The 20,868-nt window shown below is 42.4% G+C and overlaps 1 protein-coding gene across 1 annotated transcript in view; it reads right to left on the reverse strand.

Moving 5' to 3' along the window:
* The window catches only part of Slc25a13 (solute carrier family 25 member 13), a 180,688-nt gene that overhangs the window by 45,952 nt on the left and 113,868 nt on the right, over positions 1-20,868 (reverse strand). The window contains exons 12-13 of the mRNA XM_052173222.1: positions 14,510-14,562; positions 12,888-12,968 (exon numbers count right to left, since the gene is read on the reverse strand). Of these exons, the coding sequence (XP_052029182.1) occupies positions 12,888-12,968; positions 14,510-14,562 (134 nt within the window). The remainder of the gene's footprint in view (positions 1-12,887; positions 12,969-14,509; positions 14,563-20,868) is intronic.

Consider the following 20,868-nt stretch of genomic DNA (forward strand, 5'->3'; position numbering starts at 1 on the left):
ATAATTTAATCACCTTCCTTTAATTTGAATTCACATGGTAGATACTTATAGCTACTTAAAAAATTAAGTGGCAAAATGTATATGAAGAATATGTATCTTGATATTTTAATTATGCTCAATTGAGTATACTTAGATTTAAAGTGCTTTTCACAAATGACATGTGCTAAGAATATCTAATTGCACACTGACATTCTAAAATATGTGTTACATGTGTCAAAAATAGATTAATATAAAGTTATTGGGTAACTTTTTTTCCACTAAACCCAAATACATTATTTTGATTATTTAGATACAACAAAATTGTACCTACAAATAAGCTCTATACTAGTAAATGCCTACTGACTTGTCACATTAAAAATGAACATATACAATTGTGACAGCATTTCAGATGTAAGGAAATCAGAAAACAGTTTTCTTAAGAATTCTTAGGTTCAATGTATGTTTCCATTTATTCATCCTGACTTGATGTCAACAGAAGCATCAAAATAATTCGAAGGTAGGACAAGTGTTTTTATTCTTCATAGAAATCACAGATAGAAAACAGATACTCATCGAGTAACAGTAGATGGTTTAAATGAATGTATACTGCTCAGAAACAGCCAGGTATTGAAGACATGTTCAGCAGCCTCCCAGGCAAGCTGGTATTTGTGACTGTTGCAAGAGTTTATCCAACGTCATTCACTCTCAGGTCCCTTATGACAAGTATCCTCACCCTCCCAAACTCAGGAAGTTCTTCTAGGTGCAAAACCAAACCAAACCAAACCAAACCAAAACTTTTGCTTACCTCTTGGCATTGGGACACCCTCAAGAACTACACAATCCAGTTTTAAAAACAGAAGAATCACAAATCGCACCACTCTTTAAGTACCAGACCGACTAACAGCTCTCCTCAGCAACATGTGTGTTGGACATACCTAGAATCCCACTTGCTATGGTTGGAATCATAAAATCCAAAATTTGTATGCACAGTCTACCTTTTGAGGGAAGTCTTTTTTAAAGAGGTAACTGAAGTACAAGGCCATAGGGTTGGCCCTGCTCAATGATTCCTATCCTCAGAAGACATTGAGACATACACAGCACACTGACTGAGGGGGATCCCGGTGAGGACACAGAGAGGATGTGGTCATTCTAGAGAAAATGCATCTAACAAGACCTCAGCCTTGGCCTCCCAGCATCCTGAACTGTGGAGAGCATATGTAACTGCTGTGTATGCCACCCGACCCGTGGTTTTTTGCTCTGGCAAACCCAGTTTACTGAACACTAAACCTATGGAGCTGGACACACTGAAACACGTGACATAGGATTTTCCTCCTTTACTTGGGGATATGAATTTCACAACTTTGAAAACGAGGTGAGAGCAGATTCTTACCACTGAATTGTTCCTGAGATATCAAACTGGAATGTTCTAGACTTGATGGTTTTAACCACGCGGCAAAGGCGAAAAGGGGCTATTATATTTACACATTTTATAAACATCAAATTTCATATTTTCAGCTTCATGGGGTTTTAATAGGCCCTTAGCAGCCTGGCCAAGAAATCAAAGTGGGATCTATTTGACATTAAAAAGCAATTAAGTTACAGACTTGTCAAACGTGTTGACATTCAGGGTCTGCCTGTTACACTGTCTCCTGTGACTACTACCACTAAAATCAGCTGGTGCTTACCAGGTTATTGGTGTCTAAACTTCCTTAACTCTAGGATAGCTATGGCCCAATCATCCCTCAAATTTTCATATCATAAGAAACCCCTTCTCTATTTATTAGAAACCCAAAAGATGGCCACAATGTTTCAGGTGTCCTGAATCAAATATCCTAACTGCTGAAGAGAGGGGGAGAAATCCAACAACAAGTTATCTGATGAGGGGAGTGTCTATCCTGAAAGCTCAACTTTCCTCTACTAAGAAGATGTTCCCTAGCATTCGCAGATAGCTCAGATCCAAATACATGAATATCTTCATGTTTCCAGACTACAATGCCAAAATATTATAGACTGGGTTCCTGTGCCACATAAAGGTTGTCAGTTTGACACAAGTTAGAGTCATCTGGAAAGAGGAAATATCAATTGAGAAAATGTCCCCATCCAGGTGGTCCTGTAGCCAAGGATTTTGGAGCATTTTATTAATTGATGTGGTCCAGTGCTACCCTTGGACGGGGGTCCTTGGTTGTGTAAGAAAACAAACAGAAAAACCAAAAAGAGCACGTCAGGAAGCAACATTCCTCCATGGTCTGCTTCTGTTCCTGCCTGAGACTTCCTGCCTTGAGTTCTTGTTCTGACTTCTCTTAATGAAGACCAGTAAACTGTAAGCTGAAACAATCCTTTCCTCTTTACATCGCTTTTGATCATGGTCTTTTGCATAGCAACAGAAAGCACACTAGAACAGTTGCGTGCAAACAACACCAAGTCATTCCTCTGGGTTCCAGAAGCTAGCTACATACACAAGGTCAGATGCCAGCACAGCATAGGGAAGGTTCCTAGTTCACAGACATCATCTCCTTTTTGTGTTCTCACATGTCAATGCCAAGGATGATTCTGGGTGCCTTCCCAGAATGGCATTTCCCCCACCTAATGCCATCACATCGGGCCGTAAATTCCAGTGCATGAATTGAAGGAAGAGATAGTCACTGAATCCAGGGCACCCCAAAGTCCTCTGCAGTATCAGCATTGCCTTCAGTTCAAGTAAGAGTCATCTAGAGAAAGCTCTCAACAAGGTATGTGGAGACAAGTAGGTACTGGAACTCTGTTCCGATCAAGGCCTAAGTCCCATCCCCATGGAAACTTCTTGGACGACTATCAATAGAGATTCCTCCTCAGCTTCTAAAAATTTCTCCAAATTTGGATATTGCTACAGTGAGTTTTTTTGGTTCATCATCTCCTTTTTAAATTCTCTCTTTTATGGTTCTTTCGTGGTTTTGACATGACAATTTTACAAGTAACTATTCAGTAAAACTCTTTTCTACTTAAAACATGAGTCATCATAAATAAACTATACCAAATGTCCCCAGTCATTATCTTCATCCTGTTCTTAGGGCTCTGATGTCATTTTTAGAAATAAAGTCAAATAAAATAAATAGAAACTTTTCAAAGGTTGGATCAATTTGTGTGTGCTCATAGAATATTTCTTGGTGACCCCCCCCCTCTTTGATAAGGCACTATGTGCTCATGGCTACAGCTGCTCCTCATAGTTCATCACCTCCTTCCCATGCTCTTTCTGGAGTTAACAGTCCCCATGGGCCATCCATCTGTAAATTAATAAAGCATGGCACATGGAAGACCTCTACCCTCTTTACCAACCTCTCATAGCCAAATATCTAGTCATCCAATGCAGCTTGCAGACTATGGAAAAGTTTTCCCTTGGAATATTTCAAATAATAACAAAAATTTAAAATAAAGAAAACAATCATTAAATTCTAATCAAATTATATAGTAACAAGTACAAAAAAATAAAATTATATACATAGCATTTTCTTGGTTACCTGACCTGTTAGAGTAACATCAAAGAAACTCTACTTAATGATTAAGCTAACATCATCTGATACTTAGAGTAGGATATGTGTATACTTGTACTGTGAAATAAAAGTATCTTAAGGGGAAAAAACAAAAATACTATGAGGCCACATCTCTACAGGAACCCTGGAGAAAAGACAGCTCTGACTGACAGCCTGTGTGTTCATTATTGTGGAAATTTTCTAGATTTGAAATCTTAAGAGATTTCAAGTTCAATGATAAAGCATCTGGCTTTGGGTATATTTCATGACCCAGGCACCCACACCATCATTCAGGGCTACTTCCTTACAGAATTCAGAACAAAAATAAAAAGGCTGCAAGGGGGTTTGATCTTGTTCTAGACGATGCAAATGCAGTCTTTCAGAATACCTGAGTGGGCCACAACTCAAAAACATCCAGAACTAAATCTACCCATTAAATGTCTTCTCTCAAGGAGTCATTGAGTAGCAGAGCACAGGTAAGCAACTTGAGTTAATTACCTGGGTCTAGGGCGGGAGCTGAAGAGGTTGAAAGGCCAACCGGAGAGGCCAGCGTGAACATGAAGTAAATTCTTGAGGCAATAAATACCATGAAAAGGAGACACTGACGGCAGACTGATAAGAAGTGTGGAGAGATGTAATGTCACTGTGAGAGGGACCAAATGGCCAAGAGGAAAAAATGAAGGCAGCACCGAGTTTCCAGATTTCAAGAACCTTGCATGCTATTTCACGATACCCTTATTGGTTATTGCAGTTGAGGTGAGTCCCTGCTCCCCTGTGAACAATGGCATTCTGGAGTAGAAAAGTGAATCAGAGAATCAGCAAAAGGCATGGAGACACTGGACCTGCTTGGAAGACTTCTTAGTCAGAAGGCGATGAGTATGTTCCCAAACACCACTTTGAGAGTCTGTTAGAGGCTTACAGGTCACTACTGTGTTGAAGAGAGATTATTTTTCTCTTTCTGAACCTGGGATAGCCTCACATACTTATTTGACCCAAAGAATATAGTGAAAGAATAGTCCAGCAGAAGTTTTACACTTCTGCTGAAGATCCTTAAGCAAGGCTCAACTTCAGAATCAAGCTACTAAGGTTTTCAAAATCCAAGCTACACAGAGAACCAAAACGTAGATATTCTCTGGACAACAGACCCAGACATTAGCAGCTGACAGAGAAAATTGGTGCCAGCCATGAAAGTTCACCATCTTAGTATCCACTTCAGGATAGGTTTTAGACAATTCATGCCCAGTAGCCCTTTGCTAAGAATATGGAGATCCTGACTGAGACCCTCCCAGCTGAGCCCAGTCAAGCCAAAGAACCTAGAGAAATGATGGTAAAACAACACTGTGAGAAGCCAGGAAGTCTTCAGTAGATACTCAAGTCAAGCCTAGAACCAGAACCGGCATGCGGTGGAGGTTAAGATGGAATAAGAGCTATATTAAAAAGATCAGGGTTCAGGGTGCAGCTTGGTGGTGGTACACTTAGCTTGTATATGTGAGAAGCTGGTTTTGATACCCAATGTTATAGTATAAATATGAAATATTCCTAGAAAACTTAAGTTTCCAAGGCTTGGTTGCCAACTTCTGGGGAATGTCCATACCATGATAAATTCAATGATAGATGCTTAGTTTGATAGTGTTTCTGGGACGCAGCTGAAATGAACAGGTTGAGCTAGTTGGGAAGGTTACTGTGGCTATGCATTTTGATGGCATTATCTGCCTCTAGCATTTTGCTTACTCTACTTCCGGCCTACTAGGAAGTGACCAACATCCTTTGAACAAGCCTTTCTGCCAAGTCTCTGTTTTTTCACAGGTCTACAATGGGAGCCAAGTGACTCTGGACTGAAGCCTGTGAGAGGGTGGGACAGTGAGCCAACAATAAACCATCTCTGTGGGATGTTGCCACTGGGACAAAATCTCCCAGTGACAGTATTGCAGAAAGTATCCGGAATGTCGAGAACCCTCAAGGTGGCACAGGGCCTCAGTGGTTGACGTAGTCAGACTCCAGCGCATTTCCCTATCCCCTGGGGAAGCTGAGCATGATTATATTTAGTCCTATCCAAAAAGCCTAAGGGAAACATTTACTGTCTCCAAATCTGGTATATGTCACGTCGCATATACCAGAAGTGCAAAAGAAAAGGAAGAATTATTTCTGATAATTTTTAAAAATGAGTTCTGCAAAGTTTTGAGAAGAACACTTTGAGTGTGTGAAAGGATGATCCAACCATGTGCTTACTACTCACCTTGACTTGGAGACCCTGGTAAGAATGTTGTGGAGACAATGAAAATAGATTATGGAGAGGAATGCACGTGACCAAGAGAAATATTTAACAAGATCACATTTAGTTCTCATACTGAGAACTGTACCTAGACTATAAGTGTGGGAGGTGAGTCTACTACCACAGGGCTATATCCCAATGTTCTTTTTACTTTTTAATTTTGAGGCAAAGTCTCACCAAGTTATTCATACTTGTCTTGACCTCACTCTGTAGGTCAGGTAAGTCTCAGCCCAGCCATGAATTCTTCTTCTTCAACAAAGCAGCTACAATTACAGGGCTATATCATCTGGTCTGGCAATGAAAATCACTTGGGAGAGCGGTTTTTGGCATCAAAACTGTTTCCTTTATCTAGTATTTAATAAGAGTCTGATGGCAAATTGCCATGTATTGTCTGAGACCATTGGAATATGTTAATGAGTAGAAGGCGTGCCATTACAAGGCAAGAAGAGAGACACAGAAAATACAGAGAAATTATGAGAAATAAAAACCTCATATAGAAAGATCTCTTGAAAATGACAAGAGCAACAGCAGGAAAGAAGAAGCAGAGAAGGAAAAGAAACAGAAGAGAGGAAGCACTTACAGTAAGGAAAAAGGAGAGGACTTCTGTGGCGGGAAGCATTGACAGTTTTAGTTTACTCAACACTGGATATAAGTTAACATTATAAGGCTCTGAAGGAAATATTGTAGTCTTGGTTAGAAACCTTCTGTTGGTTAATTAACCACGACACACTGTCCCAACTATAAGAACTTCAATGCAACAACTCTGTAAATATGAACATCTGTAACAGACATTTGTAACAGGCAGCATTACAACATGGGAAGGTCATCATCCCATTCACTGATCTTTGCTGATGGAAAGGCTTAGATGTGGACAGCATGGGGTGCTCCTGCAGCACCAGGCCTGAGTGCAGCATTCCAAAGCAAACATTTACATTTCTGAGGGATACATTCTGTTCCAGTGTATCACAGGGTAGATAGAAGAAGCCTTACAGTGAAGAGTTACCTAACTCGGGATAATGGTAGCCTCAGGGAAGGAGGGAGGGGAGGCCACGAGACAGCTATAGAAGGACCTCCAGATGCACTTTTGCAGTGTGCCATTTTACCACAACCAAGAGTCATACATAGGTTCATATCTTTGTGTTTCCCATAGTTTTTTTTTTCCCAAAATAAACATGAATTTCACCTAAATGTGATGTAAAAATGATGGGTAACAAAGGTTTGCCTTAAAGATAGCACCTGGGATCCTGGGGCCCAGGGAGATAGTTCAGCAGTTAAAAACACCAGCTACTTTTTACCAAGGATCCAGGTTTGATTCCACATGGTGGTTTACTATTCCCAGGGGACTTGACACTTTCTTCTAGGTGCCTCAGGTACCGGGAGCACAGTTGTTCCACAGACATACATGCAGGTAAAATAAAAACAAATAAGATAACAACAACAACAACAACAACAACAAAATTTAAATAGCTTCCTGGATATTACTGAAATGGCTAAGGGGTTAAGGCACTGGCTAGCTGCCAAGCTTGACGGCCTAAGTTTGATGACTAGAAGCTTCATGGTGGACAGAGAGAGAGACAGTTCTTTTGACCTCCACATGAATGTGCACATAGACACACACACACACAGACACACACACACACACACACACACGTAAAAAAGAGGTATATGGCCAGCATGGTGATATACGTATGTAATCTCAGCACTCAAAGACTTAGGGAAGGAGACCCTGAGTTCCAGTCCAGTTTGGGTTACATAGCCAGACCCTATCTCAAAGAAAGAACAGCAAAAAACAACTAATACACATCTATGCAAGAAGATATAAAAATCACAAACATGAGAAGTACCATCACACTGAGAATACAGATGCTGGGTCCAATGGCACAGGCCTATAATTCAAGGTAATAGGGAGGCCAAAGGAGGAGGAGGACAAAGGAGGAGGAGAAGGAGGACAACAAGTTCAAGTTCAAGTTCTGCCTAGACTACAGCCTGAGTTCAAGGTCAGTCTGGGTAACTTAATGAGACCTTGTGAAAGTTGGGGGTGGGGGGGAAATGAGGATGTGAGATACAGTTCCAGGTTTGCATACCATGCCCAAAGCCTTAGGTTCACTCTCTGCATAGAACCACAAAAGAAAAAGAAAGTAGGAATACAAGCAGATAATAGCATGGGGCCCTGACCATTTGCTAGGGAGAGCAAGGAGATTACATTTCCATCCTTTCCAATCATGCCATCCTGTTGTTTGCAGATATACATATGGACACATGTGTGTGCAGGAATAAGAGTACATATATACACATGCACTATGGAGGTCTGCCAGTGAAGTCCAGTATCTCCCTTATCAAGGCTGAGTCTTTGGCTAATTTTTCCCAGTCTAGCTGGCCAGTTTGCTTTGGAGAATTCCTATCTGTTTCCAATAAGCTGAGATCACAGGAAATCGGCTGCTCCCAGTCAGCTTTTACATGGACGTTTCCGGGGACGGCTCTGGTCCTCACACTTGTGTGATCAGTACTTTAGTCACTGAGCCACCTCGATAGCCCTGGCAATGTGATCTTTGTCTATCATTTCTGGAACAATCGATGCCATCAGTGACTTTTCCCATGAAGGAAGACAAACTCAAGATATCACATGCACTCATGTATGTATGCATGAGAGCACACAACAGAGAAATACCGGGATGGTATTAGCACAAGTGCAGCCACTGCCTTTACAAAAACTATGACAGAATTTTATTTCCTACTGACATAGAAAAATTTTATGTTTTTGACTAAGAATGAGCTCTGTAAAATAAGAGGTGAGTATTAGATTTTCATGCCAGATTCTTTCTTAAAAACAATCCTAGGACCACATTTGTCTTTCCTTAAATGGTATTTAATAAGATCAAAGGAGCAGAAGATCTCAGACTGCTCACACTCCTCACCCAGACTTTAATCCTTTATTCATCTAGATGCATAGAAGACAGCAGGAGTTGGCGAGGATGTGGAGAAAGAGGAACACTCCTCCACTGCTGGTGGGAATGCAAGTTGGTACAATCACTCTGGAAATCAGTCTGGAGGTTCCTCAGAAAACTGGACATGAGACTTCCAGAGGACACTGCCATTGGGCATATACCAAAGGATTCCCCGGCATGCAATAAAGACACATGCTCCATTATGTTCATAGCAGCCTTATTTATAATAGCCAGAAGCTGGAAAGAACCCAGATGCCCCTCAAAGGAGGAATGGATACAGAAAATGTGGTATATTTACACAATGGAATACTACTCAGCAATTAGAAACAATGAATTCACAAAATTTTTAGGCAAATGGTTTGATCTGGAAAATATCATCCTACGTGAAGTAACCCAATCACAAAAGAATACACATGGAATGCAATCTCTGATAAGTGGATATTAATTAGCCCAGAAGCCCTGAATACCCAAGGCACAAATTGCATAACAAATGACTCCTATGAAGAAGTATGGAGAGGGTCCTGATCCTGGAAAAGATTGATCTAGCATTGGAAGGGAATATAAGGACAGAGAAAAAGGAGGGAGGTGATTGGAGAAGGGATGGAGAGAAGAAGGTTTATGGGACATATGGGGAGGGGGGATCCGGGAAAGGGGAAATCATTTGGAATGTAAACAAAAAATATAGAAAAAAAAAGAAGACAGAATGACTACAACCCACATGCTATCGGCACTGTATGTTTCGATTGACTATTTATTTATTTATTTATTTATTTATTTATTTATTTATTTATTTTGGAAGAGCTACAGCAAGAAAGCACTCATGACATACCCAGAGCTGGCAGGTGAGGTTCTGGAGTTGCAGGCAGGGCTGTGGTCACATGTCCCTTTCCTCCACCACATTTACCGACCGTGTGTCCCTAACAGGTTATCAGCATGCACACTGCTTTACAGAAGGAGCCGTGACCAACAAGGGAAAGGCTGGGAAGGAAGGTCTATGTATCTTTCCTTCGAGGGCAGCCTGGAAACCCAAGTTTCTCTCAGAATTTTTGTATCGGTGAGTCTAAGTCAAAAATCAGAAAATTCACTCAGAGAAAAACACCACCACAAAGATTTCTTTCCTATATAAGTTTATAAACTCCACTCTTAGCATCTAGTTGAACTACAAATTATGGTAAAAAAAATTACTTAAACACATAGTGTAGATCTATGAAAGATCAGAAAACTCAAGTTGAAAATTTAGGCAGGGTTCTATACTAGAACTAATCTCAGTAAGAAACTTAAAATTTATTTTTAATTAAAAAAAAAAGTTTCAGCCAGGCGGTGGTGGTGCATGCCTGTAATCCCAGTACTTAGGAGGCAGAGGCAGGCGGATTTCTGAGTTCAAGGCCAGTCTTGTCTACAGAGTGAGTTCCAGGACAGCCAGGACTGCACAGAGAAACCCTGTCTTGAAAAAACCAAATCAAAAAAAAAGTTTCACCTTTGCCCTTTTATGTGAGACAGCTTTAAAAATGCTATTTTATGAAAATAACAAGAAATAGGATACGTTTTATTCCTTTGAAATGCCAATGACCATCTCCCTCCAAATGGCCAACCACAGTCATTCTTCTAAAATGAGTAAATAAATGAGACCTGCCAAGCACTATGAAGATGTAAGTTACGAGCCAACGATCTTTGCGTATTTTCCATTGTACACCAGAGACGGCTTTGTTCAAAGAAATGAACAGCTTTGCTTGACGTGAGTGAGAAATCAGCCATGTATGCCAACACTCGGCAATAATGCAGCACGGTGAGCTCCCAGGGACTTAAAAGTCAACGCCCAGTGATGCTTGGCTGAGCTAAAGCAAGAAACTGCTCATGTGACACTGGGTCACAGAACCCTTTGTGTTCTTAATCACCCAGACCAGCTCTTCGAACTCATGATTTTCTATGGTATACACAGTCTCTGACAGGGAGAAACTTCCAAAGAAGATAGAAGGAGAGATGCTGCTATAATGAACACACACACACACACACACACACACACAAACATCCATTTTACTCTCTCCTGGGTTCTTTGCTCCCTACATGATTGCTTAAATGAACTTAAATTCTTAAAGCCTTGGCTAGTCTGGGGAGGGGCACAAAACCAGAGATGAACCTCAGAGGCACGCCTTTGAGGTAAAGGGTGGCAAACCTCATTTCACAGATATTTTAAGTAGCTGTAAAGCCCAAGTGGCTCCAATTTTAAGCCCGTGTTTAGATCAAGCTTGAAAGGGGCTGCGTCTCTTTACAGTAGCTAGGCACCACTTGAGAGGCCAATCTGTGCTCTGCGTTTGAAATGGGCCACCATACTTGAAAAGAAGACCACCTACAGAGGGCACCTTGACAGTGCATGCCACAGCCAGTCTCCTCAGCATCCACATGCACGCACAGGCATTAAGGAAAAAATACCGCATCTCCATGCTCCACGCTATGATGGCGGCCTGACTAGAGTCAGAGAATGAATTTCACATTTTAAATTCTTACATAATTCTAATATCATGTGTCTACAAAGTTTAAAACCGCAACCTATAAAATATAAAATAAAACCTCCATCTTTTCCTGACCTAAATACCCTGCTATGTCAAGACACTTTGCAACAGATTCAAGGACTGGGCTAGACTCAACCTCGGGAGACAGACATCTATTCAGTGAATTAGGCTCATTGCGACATTCTGAAGGACTGCGCTAGATCCAACAGGCAGAAGCACCTATTTAAATGTTAGAAAACAAGCTGGGGTGGACGGCTAGGTAGGTAAAAGCAGATAGTGCCCTTCCAGAAGGGCCCAGCTCAGGTCCCAGCAAACACCTCAGGCTGCTCACAACCAAGTCCAGCTCCAGAAAACGGAACTCTTTACTTGGGTACGAACACATTTGATACACATTCTCTCTCTCTCTCTCTCTCTCTCTCTCACACACACACACACACACACACACACACACACACACACACAAATTGATTAATTAGTTAATTAATTAATTAACTAACAATGGAAATCTTGCTACTCAAATGGCAAAGGCAGGGTTGCTTGCAATGAAGAGTACTTAAGAGAAAGGACTTCTGAACCCTCTGATGATTACTGTGCATCCTTAACTCTGAGGACATAAAGGATCCCTTTTCCATCCTCAATGCTCCTAGAGTTACAGAACAAGGGACCCTACCTGGCCACTTCTGACAGGTCAGTGATCAAACAAAGAGTCAGGCGGCAGTCAAATTCCATCCTCTCCTGAAGTTACCAGGAACAAGGACTCCTGGCAGCGTCTGCTTTTAACATGAGGGAGGACCCTGAGCCTTTTCCACACAAGCACAAGCACACAAGGTGTCGGCTCAGCTCCTACACTCAATGATTTTCAAGGTGAAAAAGAAAAAAAAATAATGCATGTATTTGCTGCCTGACCAGGCCAATTAAAAAAAGAAAAATAGGACTTCATGTTTTCTTATATGAAAAGTTACTTGAGGTTAGTGGGTGAATATACGGATATTGTATTGCCTGGGTGATCAAAGTCTGTTTACTTAATGAACCTTATCTTTAAATGGCTCCAGCCATTGTACAAGAGTTAATTTCCCTAAAGTATTTGCATTCACATGAGCACACTGGCCCACGAGACGGAGCCAGACAAGGTTCTGCTGAGCTTTAGAACAAGATGCAGGTTGCTCACCCGTATCTCAAAGCAAGCAGTTCACACATTTCTGACAAGGCAAGACACTCTCAGCCAGCTGTATCTCGGCCTTTCTCCCAAAGCACTGGAGCTGGAATGTTCATGTCCACTAGCAAGACAGCAAAGCAGAGAGCTGGAGCGGCTGACTTCAAGCTATGGGCTTTCCGCGCTTGACGCAGCCGAGGGTGCCGCAGGAAACAAGATCGTACGGGGAAAATTCAGAGAGGGCTGGTAAAAGGTCTTTCAAGGACCAAACACCTCCTTGGCAAATGAGCTGAGTGAGAACTGACTCCGAGCAGTGAAGAAGGTTAGCAGGCATGAATGAAGAACAGGCAGAAAGGGCCGCAGTTCACCTTTCACCTCAGGAACTGCAGCTTGCCTAGGAAACGCTGGCCTTGTACAGGATCTGTGGTCAAACAGGAGTCTTAGTACACACTTGCAGTGCGTGGCCGTGACGTGTAAAGGAAGATTGGCTTTCCAACAGAGAGACCGAGAAAAGGTACTTACGCAGCCTCCGGCAAAAACCTCCGCGAAAAGTGGGACGGAGCCATCTTTGTGCATAAATTTATCTCTCACAAAATCATTCACCTTAAAGAGAAATGTTTATAGAAGCTGATGAAAAAATATAAAGAAAGTCTGTAAACACATATAAATATACATCTGTCGATATTTCTCAGCTGTTTGCCTAAATTAATGGATCCCCAAATAATCTAAGAGATACTCTTAATAGCATACAGGTAGTTTTTAATTTATAGTTTTATAAGCAGATAATATGTATATATATATATATATATATATATATATATATGTATGTATGTATGCCACATGCCTGTTATTATAGAAAAATTCAAAGAAAAATGGCCTAAAGAAGCAAAAATTTACAGATGTCCTGCAATTATAGTTGCATGAAAAGGTAGACATAATGATAGTACAGATGAAAACATACATTTTATAAATTAAGAAATGTCTTATAAGTTGTAATTAAAGGCATATTAAGTCTTTCAACAAAATTTAATTTAAAATAGCACTCCTCTGAAACGAATTCAGGCTGGTGAGTGGTTTGGTTTTTTTTTTTTTTTTTTTTTTTTCCTTTTCAGCTGAGTAGATATTTAGTATCTAAACCTTCCTCAGGAGGCCGGAGAGAGAAGGCTCAGCAGTTAATAGGATCTCATATTCTTTTAGAAGATCCCAGATGAATGCACAGCACCAATGTCAAGTGCCTTCTAATTGCCTATGATTCCAGCTTCCGGGACAATCCAAAACCCTCTTCTGTCATACACTCACAGACATATGCATAAAACATGGAGTATAATATTCTCAGGATGAGGAAGTACTATAAGCAATTTTAAGAAACAATGATTATATCGACCTTGGGCAGGTCCAGGCCGGAGATCAGCTATGTCACAGTCATGTCATAAAGTGACACCAGATGCATTTCGGGGACCAAGACTGCACACGGTCCTGTCTAAAACCAGAGATTAACTTTCTAGGGCTCTGGGCCTTACGGATGTGTCCATAGTTATCTATGCACTCCACAGTGAGTACCAACCACCTGCAGGTGAGCTAGCTGGTGGGCCAACACCAACTAGAACCCAGAGCTCTCATTACTTGGCTTAGAATGCTCCTAGGATGAGCCCTCAAGATGTTCTCCATCCCGACCGAGAGTAAGAGCAGGTAAGCATCGTCACACACCCCCAAGCCTGAATCAGCATTCTGGGTCTCTGACTCATGAACCCTAAGACCACAGGGAGGCTCCTTGAATCCTATCAGCCTCGCTTACCTAACGTAGTCAGTGAATCACATCTTGAACTGACAGGTTATGATGACAAGTGACAGGATATGACGTCAAGTGCCTACTAGGTAGGATAGGTATTGTAGGAACTGATGCTGCTGCTAGGGTGAGAAGCCATGGCAGTAGCCACCCCCAATCATCTCCAAGCTCGGGACATTGTAGGATGTTTAATGCTACATGGAGAACAAGGAGAAGCTCTGTGTACTGACTGCTCCGGCCCTTAAATTCATTAGCACGGTGGATGGACCACAAACCTGCCTCATCCTAGAAGAATACCTGCTAGACTGTTGAGTCTGTGTAAATTCCCTTAATAAGAAGCCCCAATTCAAAGACTTACTGTAAGTTTTATGGCCTTCTCCGGGGCGACTCCCAGTAACTGGGGCAGCAAACCTAAAAATCAACAAGAAGCAGAAGTGTATTAAATAAATTAGCATTAACTACACAAATCACCAGCTCTGCAGAGGGGATCACCACTTGAAAACTGGGGCAATCGCTGCTGCAATTTTCTGCTATTACCTTTAATGAGAACACTTGTGACGGAATTTAAGAACTGACTTCTAATAAGCCACATCAGCCCTGAGTAAATTCCCTTCCACATTCTGGGCCATTCGCACATTGGGTAAGTCAACAGTGTTAGTAATGCAGGGAACCTCATTATCTCCTGGAGTTTGCTCCTTCCCCTTACCTCCCGACACCTTTCTCAGACCTGCTAAAGGCTCACAGTGCGGTCCTTCCGTCACTGAACAACTGTAACCCAGTGATGAACACCAACAAATAAAGAGCGTTGATATTACGAAGGGAAAGGCCTTTCCGGAACTTGACAACCCGTGAAGATTAATTTCTAAATGGAGAACAGAGCAGGCATAGTAAAGAAGGGAGAGTAAACCTTGTGTGCTCTAGAAGTGAGAAGAACATTGGCCCACAAGGAGTGGGTGAGAGGATAATGGTACAGGTGGGCACCAGATGCTAATTACATCAGAGGCCAGGAGGCTCCGCCTACTCATTCTGTTAGATGAGAAGCATGGATGGATGTATGTGTGTGTGTGCGTGTGTATGTATGTATGTATGTCTTTATGTATGTAGGTGTATGTGTGCATACACAGACACACACACACAATTTTTCCTTCCTTGTCCTTTCACAGGCTTTCATATGTAGTTCTGCATGGCTTTATACTCTCTATGTAGACCAGGCTAGCCTTGAATGTAGAGAGGCTAGCCTTGAATCCATGGATGTACAGAGCCATATTGGGGCAGCCATGCACTTGGTCAGAGTTTGACTTTGGTCAAGGTTAACTTCTCCCAGATAGCCAGGATCCTGCTCCACCTAGGGCTGAGTGCTCGAAGTAAAGGTTAAGTTCATTGTTCCTCCAGGTCTAGGAATTCCTGAATTAAGCAGGTGACCCACCCAGCTGCCGGAGCAGTCAAGACAAGGACCTCCAAGAGAAGCTAGACAACTTCCACCAGAACTCAGCCTGGAGTCTGGGGGGAAGGGTTTGCCCAAACTGTGAAAAGGTCTGGTGCCATTAAAGTTTCTGGCTTTTGATCAGTGAATATTGTCTTAGCCATATTTCTTTTCACCCCTCTTCCCTATTTATCCCTCAGCTTCTGTTCCAGAAACCCACTTCGTTATAGCTGCAGGCAGCTATGGAACCCAACACATGGAGATCTGCCTGCCTCTGACTCACAAGTGCTGGGACTAAAGAAAGGTGCATGCCACTATGCCTGGCACAATTTTAGTTTTTAAAAACTACTCTAGCCACTTTATGGAGACAGTGTAATCTCTCTCTCTCTCTCTCTCTCTCTCTCTCTCTCTCTCTCTCTCTCTCTCTGTGTGTGTGTGAGACACGCATGCATGCAGCTGTGTCTCAAGAAGGGAGACTGAGGAAAAGAACACTGGGACACACTACAGCTACTCCAGTTCTTTATAGCATGAACAACTGCGTTGAACTGAGGAAGCCAAAATAAGACATTAAGAATTCTGTTGGGGCCACACGCAGAATTCCCAGCCTGAGAAGGTACGGCCTTTGACACAGAGGTCAATAAGACTGAGTAGCTCTGTATTTCTAAACCAAAAATCAAGCTCTTTTTCTTTGTTCTTTCTAAGAAAATAAATAAGTAAAAATCAAAGATAAACCTTTCCTTGGGAACACGCCTAGGTGACCTGGAGCCTGCTTCAGTCTTCTGTCCTTAAGAAAGGCTTCCTGGTGCTTCTTAGCCATACAAGTCAGATGCATAAACTCCACCTGCATCCCCTTCTGAGGGGAGAGGTATGATCACATACATTCTTATAGGCACAGCCTGAGGCCAGAGCTTGCTGCCTGTGGGCTGTATGCCTCCAAATCTGTACATGTGCCTGACTGAACAGCCGTCATCCATCCAAGCTCTTTGCCAAGACAGAACAACACGTCTGACAGCGTTGGGCCTCTTTTTAATATCTGTGACAGGTGACATAATTAACAGGTGACAACTCTATTCTTTAGACAGAACCTATGCATCCAATCTCCAAGGTATCCACCCTACCCCATGGAAGACGTCAACGTGCCAGAGCCCTGTGTTGGCTTTCATTTTACAGTCCCATTGGCACTCGCACAGTAGAAATAAGCTTCCTTTTTCATTTGTGGTAATATAAAAGGGGGGGGGGTGGGAAGTAAATACCCCATAACTAACTTCATGTTTTAGGAAAAAGGAGAGAAAGTCCATTTCACTGTGGAAGTAAACCATGAGGATACTGACATTAATGAAAACTGAAGACACACTATATGCCAGGCACCCTTTGAAGCATCTATTATCTCATTTAATCCACATAACGACCCGCAGAGAGAGGAAACTAGGGTTTGCAGAGGTTACATAATGTTTGGTAAACGGTGAGCCGATGTCAAACCTAAGTTCTTTCCAGTCAAGAGCTTACATTAGTAGGCACCAGTACCGTGGGATTAATAAGTTGTCTCCTACTCAGCCTCTGCGGTTCCCTGACATAACCTGCTGGGGTTCTTCAGCCTTTGAATTTCTAACACATTCTCCACACGGCTATATTTTTCGGATATTACTCTATTCCTGGGGTTTCTGCTAAGAGGATAATATGCAGGCTACTAAGAGCTAAGCAGTCCGTGACTTAGCAACCTGAACTCTGTGAATGGGAACTGGGCCATCAAGGAGCTCTCTCCGGAAACAGGACTCAGTGTTCTCTTAGGTAATGAACCTCAATTTGCACAGGGGCAGAAAATGAAAAGATGTCTCGAACGGCACAGGGAAAATGGCCAGTTGGATGCTAGGCATGTACTAAGGTCACAAGGAGGCAAAACCCACAATAAGCAAAAGAACTGGCTTGATGCAATGAAGAGAATGTGGGGCACAAAGTATGGGGAAAGAAAACAGTCTAAAGAGCGCAAAGCACCTAGATGATAGAGAGATGGCCAGACCACCTTCTGAACCCACGGGGCCAGGCAGGCTCCAGGCTAACTGCTTTCCTTGGTTAGCTGGGAGATTTTGCCTTTACTCCGTATAGTGGTTTGAATAGGTTTAAACCCCAAAGACTCATGGGTTTGAATGCTTGGCTCATAGGGAGCGGCACTGTTAGGAGGTGTGGCCTTATTGGAGGAAGTGTGTCACTGTGTAGGTAGGCTTTGAGGTCTCTGTGCTCAAGTGCCACCCACTGTAGAATTAGAGTCTTCTTCCTCCTTTTGGATCAAGAGGTAGAACTCTCAGCGCCTCCAGCTCCATGCCTGCCTGCACGCTGCCATGCTTCCCACCATGATGATAATGGACTGAACCTCTGGAACTGTAAGCCAGCCCCAATTAAATGGTTGTGTTCATAAGAGCTGCATTGGTCCTAGAGTCTCTTCCCAGCAATAAATCTCTAAGGCAGCTGCTCTCACGTGCACTAAAAGCCTCTCTCCCCTTGTACTTACTAGCTCAGAGGGAGCTAGGCTCTACAGTCTAGATGATGCTAAGCTCTCTACAGTCTAGATGATGCTAAGCTCTCTACAGTCTAGATGATGTTAAGCTCTCTACAGTCTAGATGATGCTAAGCTCTCTACAGTCTAGATGATGTTAAGCTCTCTACAGTCTAGATGATGCTAAGCTCTTTACAGTCTAGATGATGCTAAGCTCTCTCCAGTCTAGATGATGCCAAGCTCTCTCCAGTCTAGATGATGCTAAGCTCTCTATAGTCTAGATGATGCTAAGCTCTCTCCAGTCTAGATGATGTTAAGCTCTCTATAGTCTAGATGATGCTAAGCTCTCTACAGTCTAGATGATGCCAAGCTCTCTCCAGTCTAGATGATGCTAAGCTCTCTCCAGTCTAGATGATGCTAAGCTCTCTACAGTCTAGATGATGTTAAGCTCTCTACAGTCTAGATGATGCTAAGCTCTCTACAGTCTAGATGATGCCAAGCTCTCTCCAGTCTAGATGATGCTAAGCTCTCTACAGTCTAGATGATGTTAAGCTCTCTACAGTCTAGATGATGCTAAGCTCTCTACAGTCTAGATGATGCCAAGCTCTCTCCAGTCTAGATGATGCTAAGCTCTCTACAGTCTAGATGATGTTAAGCTCTCTACAGTCTAGATGATGCTAAGCTCTCTACAGTCTAGATGATGCTAAGCTCTCTACAGTCTAGATGATGCTAAGCTCTCTACAGTCTAGATGATGCTAAGCTCTCTACAGTCTAGATGATGCTAAGCTCTCTACAGTCTAGATGATGCTAAGCTCTCTCCAGTCTAGATGATGCTCTCTACAGTCTAGATGATGCTAAGCTCTCTCCAGTCTAGATGATGCTAAGCTCTCTACAGTCTAGATGATGCTAAGCTCTCTACAGTCTAGATGATGCTAAGCTCTCTACAGTCTAGATGATGCTAAGCTCTCTACAGTCTAGATGATGCTAAGCTCCCTACAGTCTAGATGATGCTAAGCTCTCTACAGTCTAGATGATGCCAAGCTCTCTCCAGTCTAGATGATGCCAAGCTCTCTACAGTCTAGATGATGCTAAGCTCTTTACAGTCTAGATGATGCTAAGCTCTCTCCAGTCTAGATGATGCCAAGCTCTCTACAGTCTAGATGATGCTAAGCTCTTTACAGTCTAGATGATGCTAAGCTCTCTACAGTCTAGATGATGCTAAGCTCTCTACAGTCTAGATGAGTCAAAGCGGCACAGGAGGGAGTGGGAAGAGCGCACAGGCTGCTGTTCTTGCCCTCTGCAAGCACTTTGCCTGTGGTGCCTTTGTTTATCAGCCTCTGAAGAAGCCACTTCCAATTCAAAGAAAGGCTCAGTTACCACCCAGCGATACATTAATTTCTCCTACAAAAACATGGGCACATGCCATTTAAACTACTTCTTACTATCTTCTTGCATTCAGGCCACGCCCACCAAATGTTTAAATATTTACTTGCTACATGTATTTTTTTTTCTCACCATTAAATTGTAGAGCAAACCTGAGCACACTGTGATTAAGATGATGATCTCTTGTCTTTATTACTACCCTCTGGGTCTTTTAAATGACTATATTAAAAACCAGCTAGAATCAAATGGCTGCAGTACTACAAACAATCACTTCAGCCAGACTCGAAGAAGACTGAACTTTGTCCTTCTTGCTATACATTTAGTGATGCATTTTGAACATCGAGATACAAAACAAGAAACCTTAATTTAAGACTAAAAATAGAGCAAAAATATGAATTTGTGGAGCAACCATCTCCCCATACTCTTGTGAATTCTTGTGAAAGTATTCTTGTCTGACGGAATGATCTGGGATGAACACAAATGAGAGGGGTGACTCCTTGGGGGGAAAAGAATCTCAGTCTACAGAGAGGCCTACTTGTCTGCCACAGTACACATCCAAAATATCAAGATCCATGTCCTTTCAGAGTCAACAAGATGCCTGGAATTGGTAGAGGAATCACAGATCTAATAACAATGGTGCTGTTTGGGGCATTTACTGCACACCAGGTATTACCTTGTTTTACATAAATTAATACAATTAATTCACATGACAATTTTTCTAGGTGCAACACCACCAACATCATGGTCCTAGCCCTCATGCTCATCCGCCTCGTCTCTCAAACCGTGAAGAAATTGAGGCTGACGTCCAAGGAGCTGCAGGTCCCCTGACGGCTGGATCGCAGCCCAGTTCACCTTGGCAGTCTTGCTCCAGTGTGTCTGTGCAGCTGGTTAGCACACTGCTGCACACACTGGCGCCATGCTAAGGAGCATGGACCAAATTCCATAGACACTTGGGGTGGCTTTTAAGGCAAAAAGCAAGGTGTAAGAAGTAAGAAGTTCTAGAGGCACTTGGAGGTTACCTGTCAAGGCTAGAGGTAGTAAAAACAAGTAATAATTAAAAATCACAAGTTTCCCTTTAAATGAAGACCTTCAGGAAAACAAACAAACAAGTTACACACCCATCCCTAAGACCAGGGCTGGGTTCTGGTGCTCGGCAAGGAAGTAGGAAGAAACCAGTCTCACCATTCTTGTTCTTAACTGTCCTATGGCTCCACAGGAAAGTGCAGGTGACTCTGGGTTATAATATGAGGCTACAGACAGGCCTTGACACTATCAGCTTTGAGCAAAGTTCTCCTGAAGGAGTCCTAAACTGCCAGACTGTGAAAATACAGGGCTGGGAATTCCAATAATTCTTCTTCTGCATGGTTCCCAGAGAAGGAGGGGAAGATGGTTTAGTAAGCCTTCAGCTACCATCCCAGTT

Source organism: Apodemus sylvaticus, chromosome 2 (genome assembly GCF_947179515.1).
Source record: "Apodemus sylvaticus chromosome 2, mApoSyl1.1, whole genome shotgun sequence".
Taxonomy (NCBI): Eukaryota; Metazoa; Chordata; class Mammalia; order Rodentia; family Muridae; genus Apodemus; species Apodemus sylvaticus.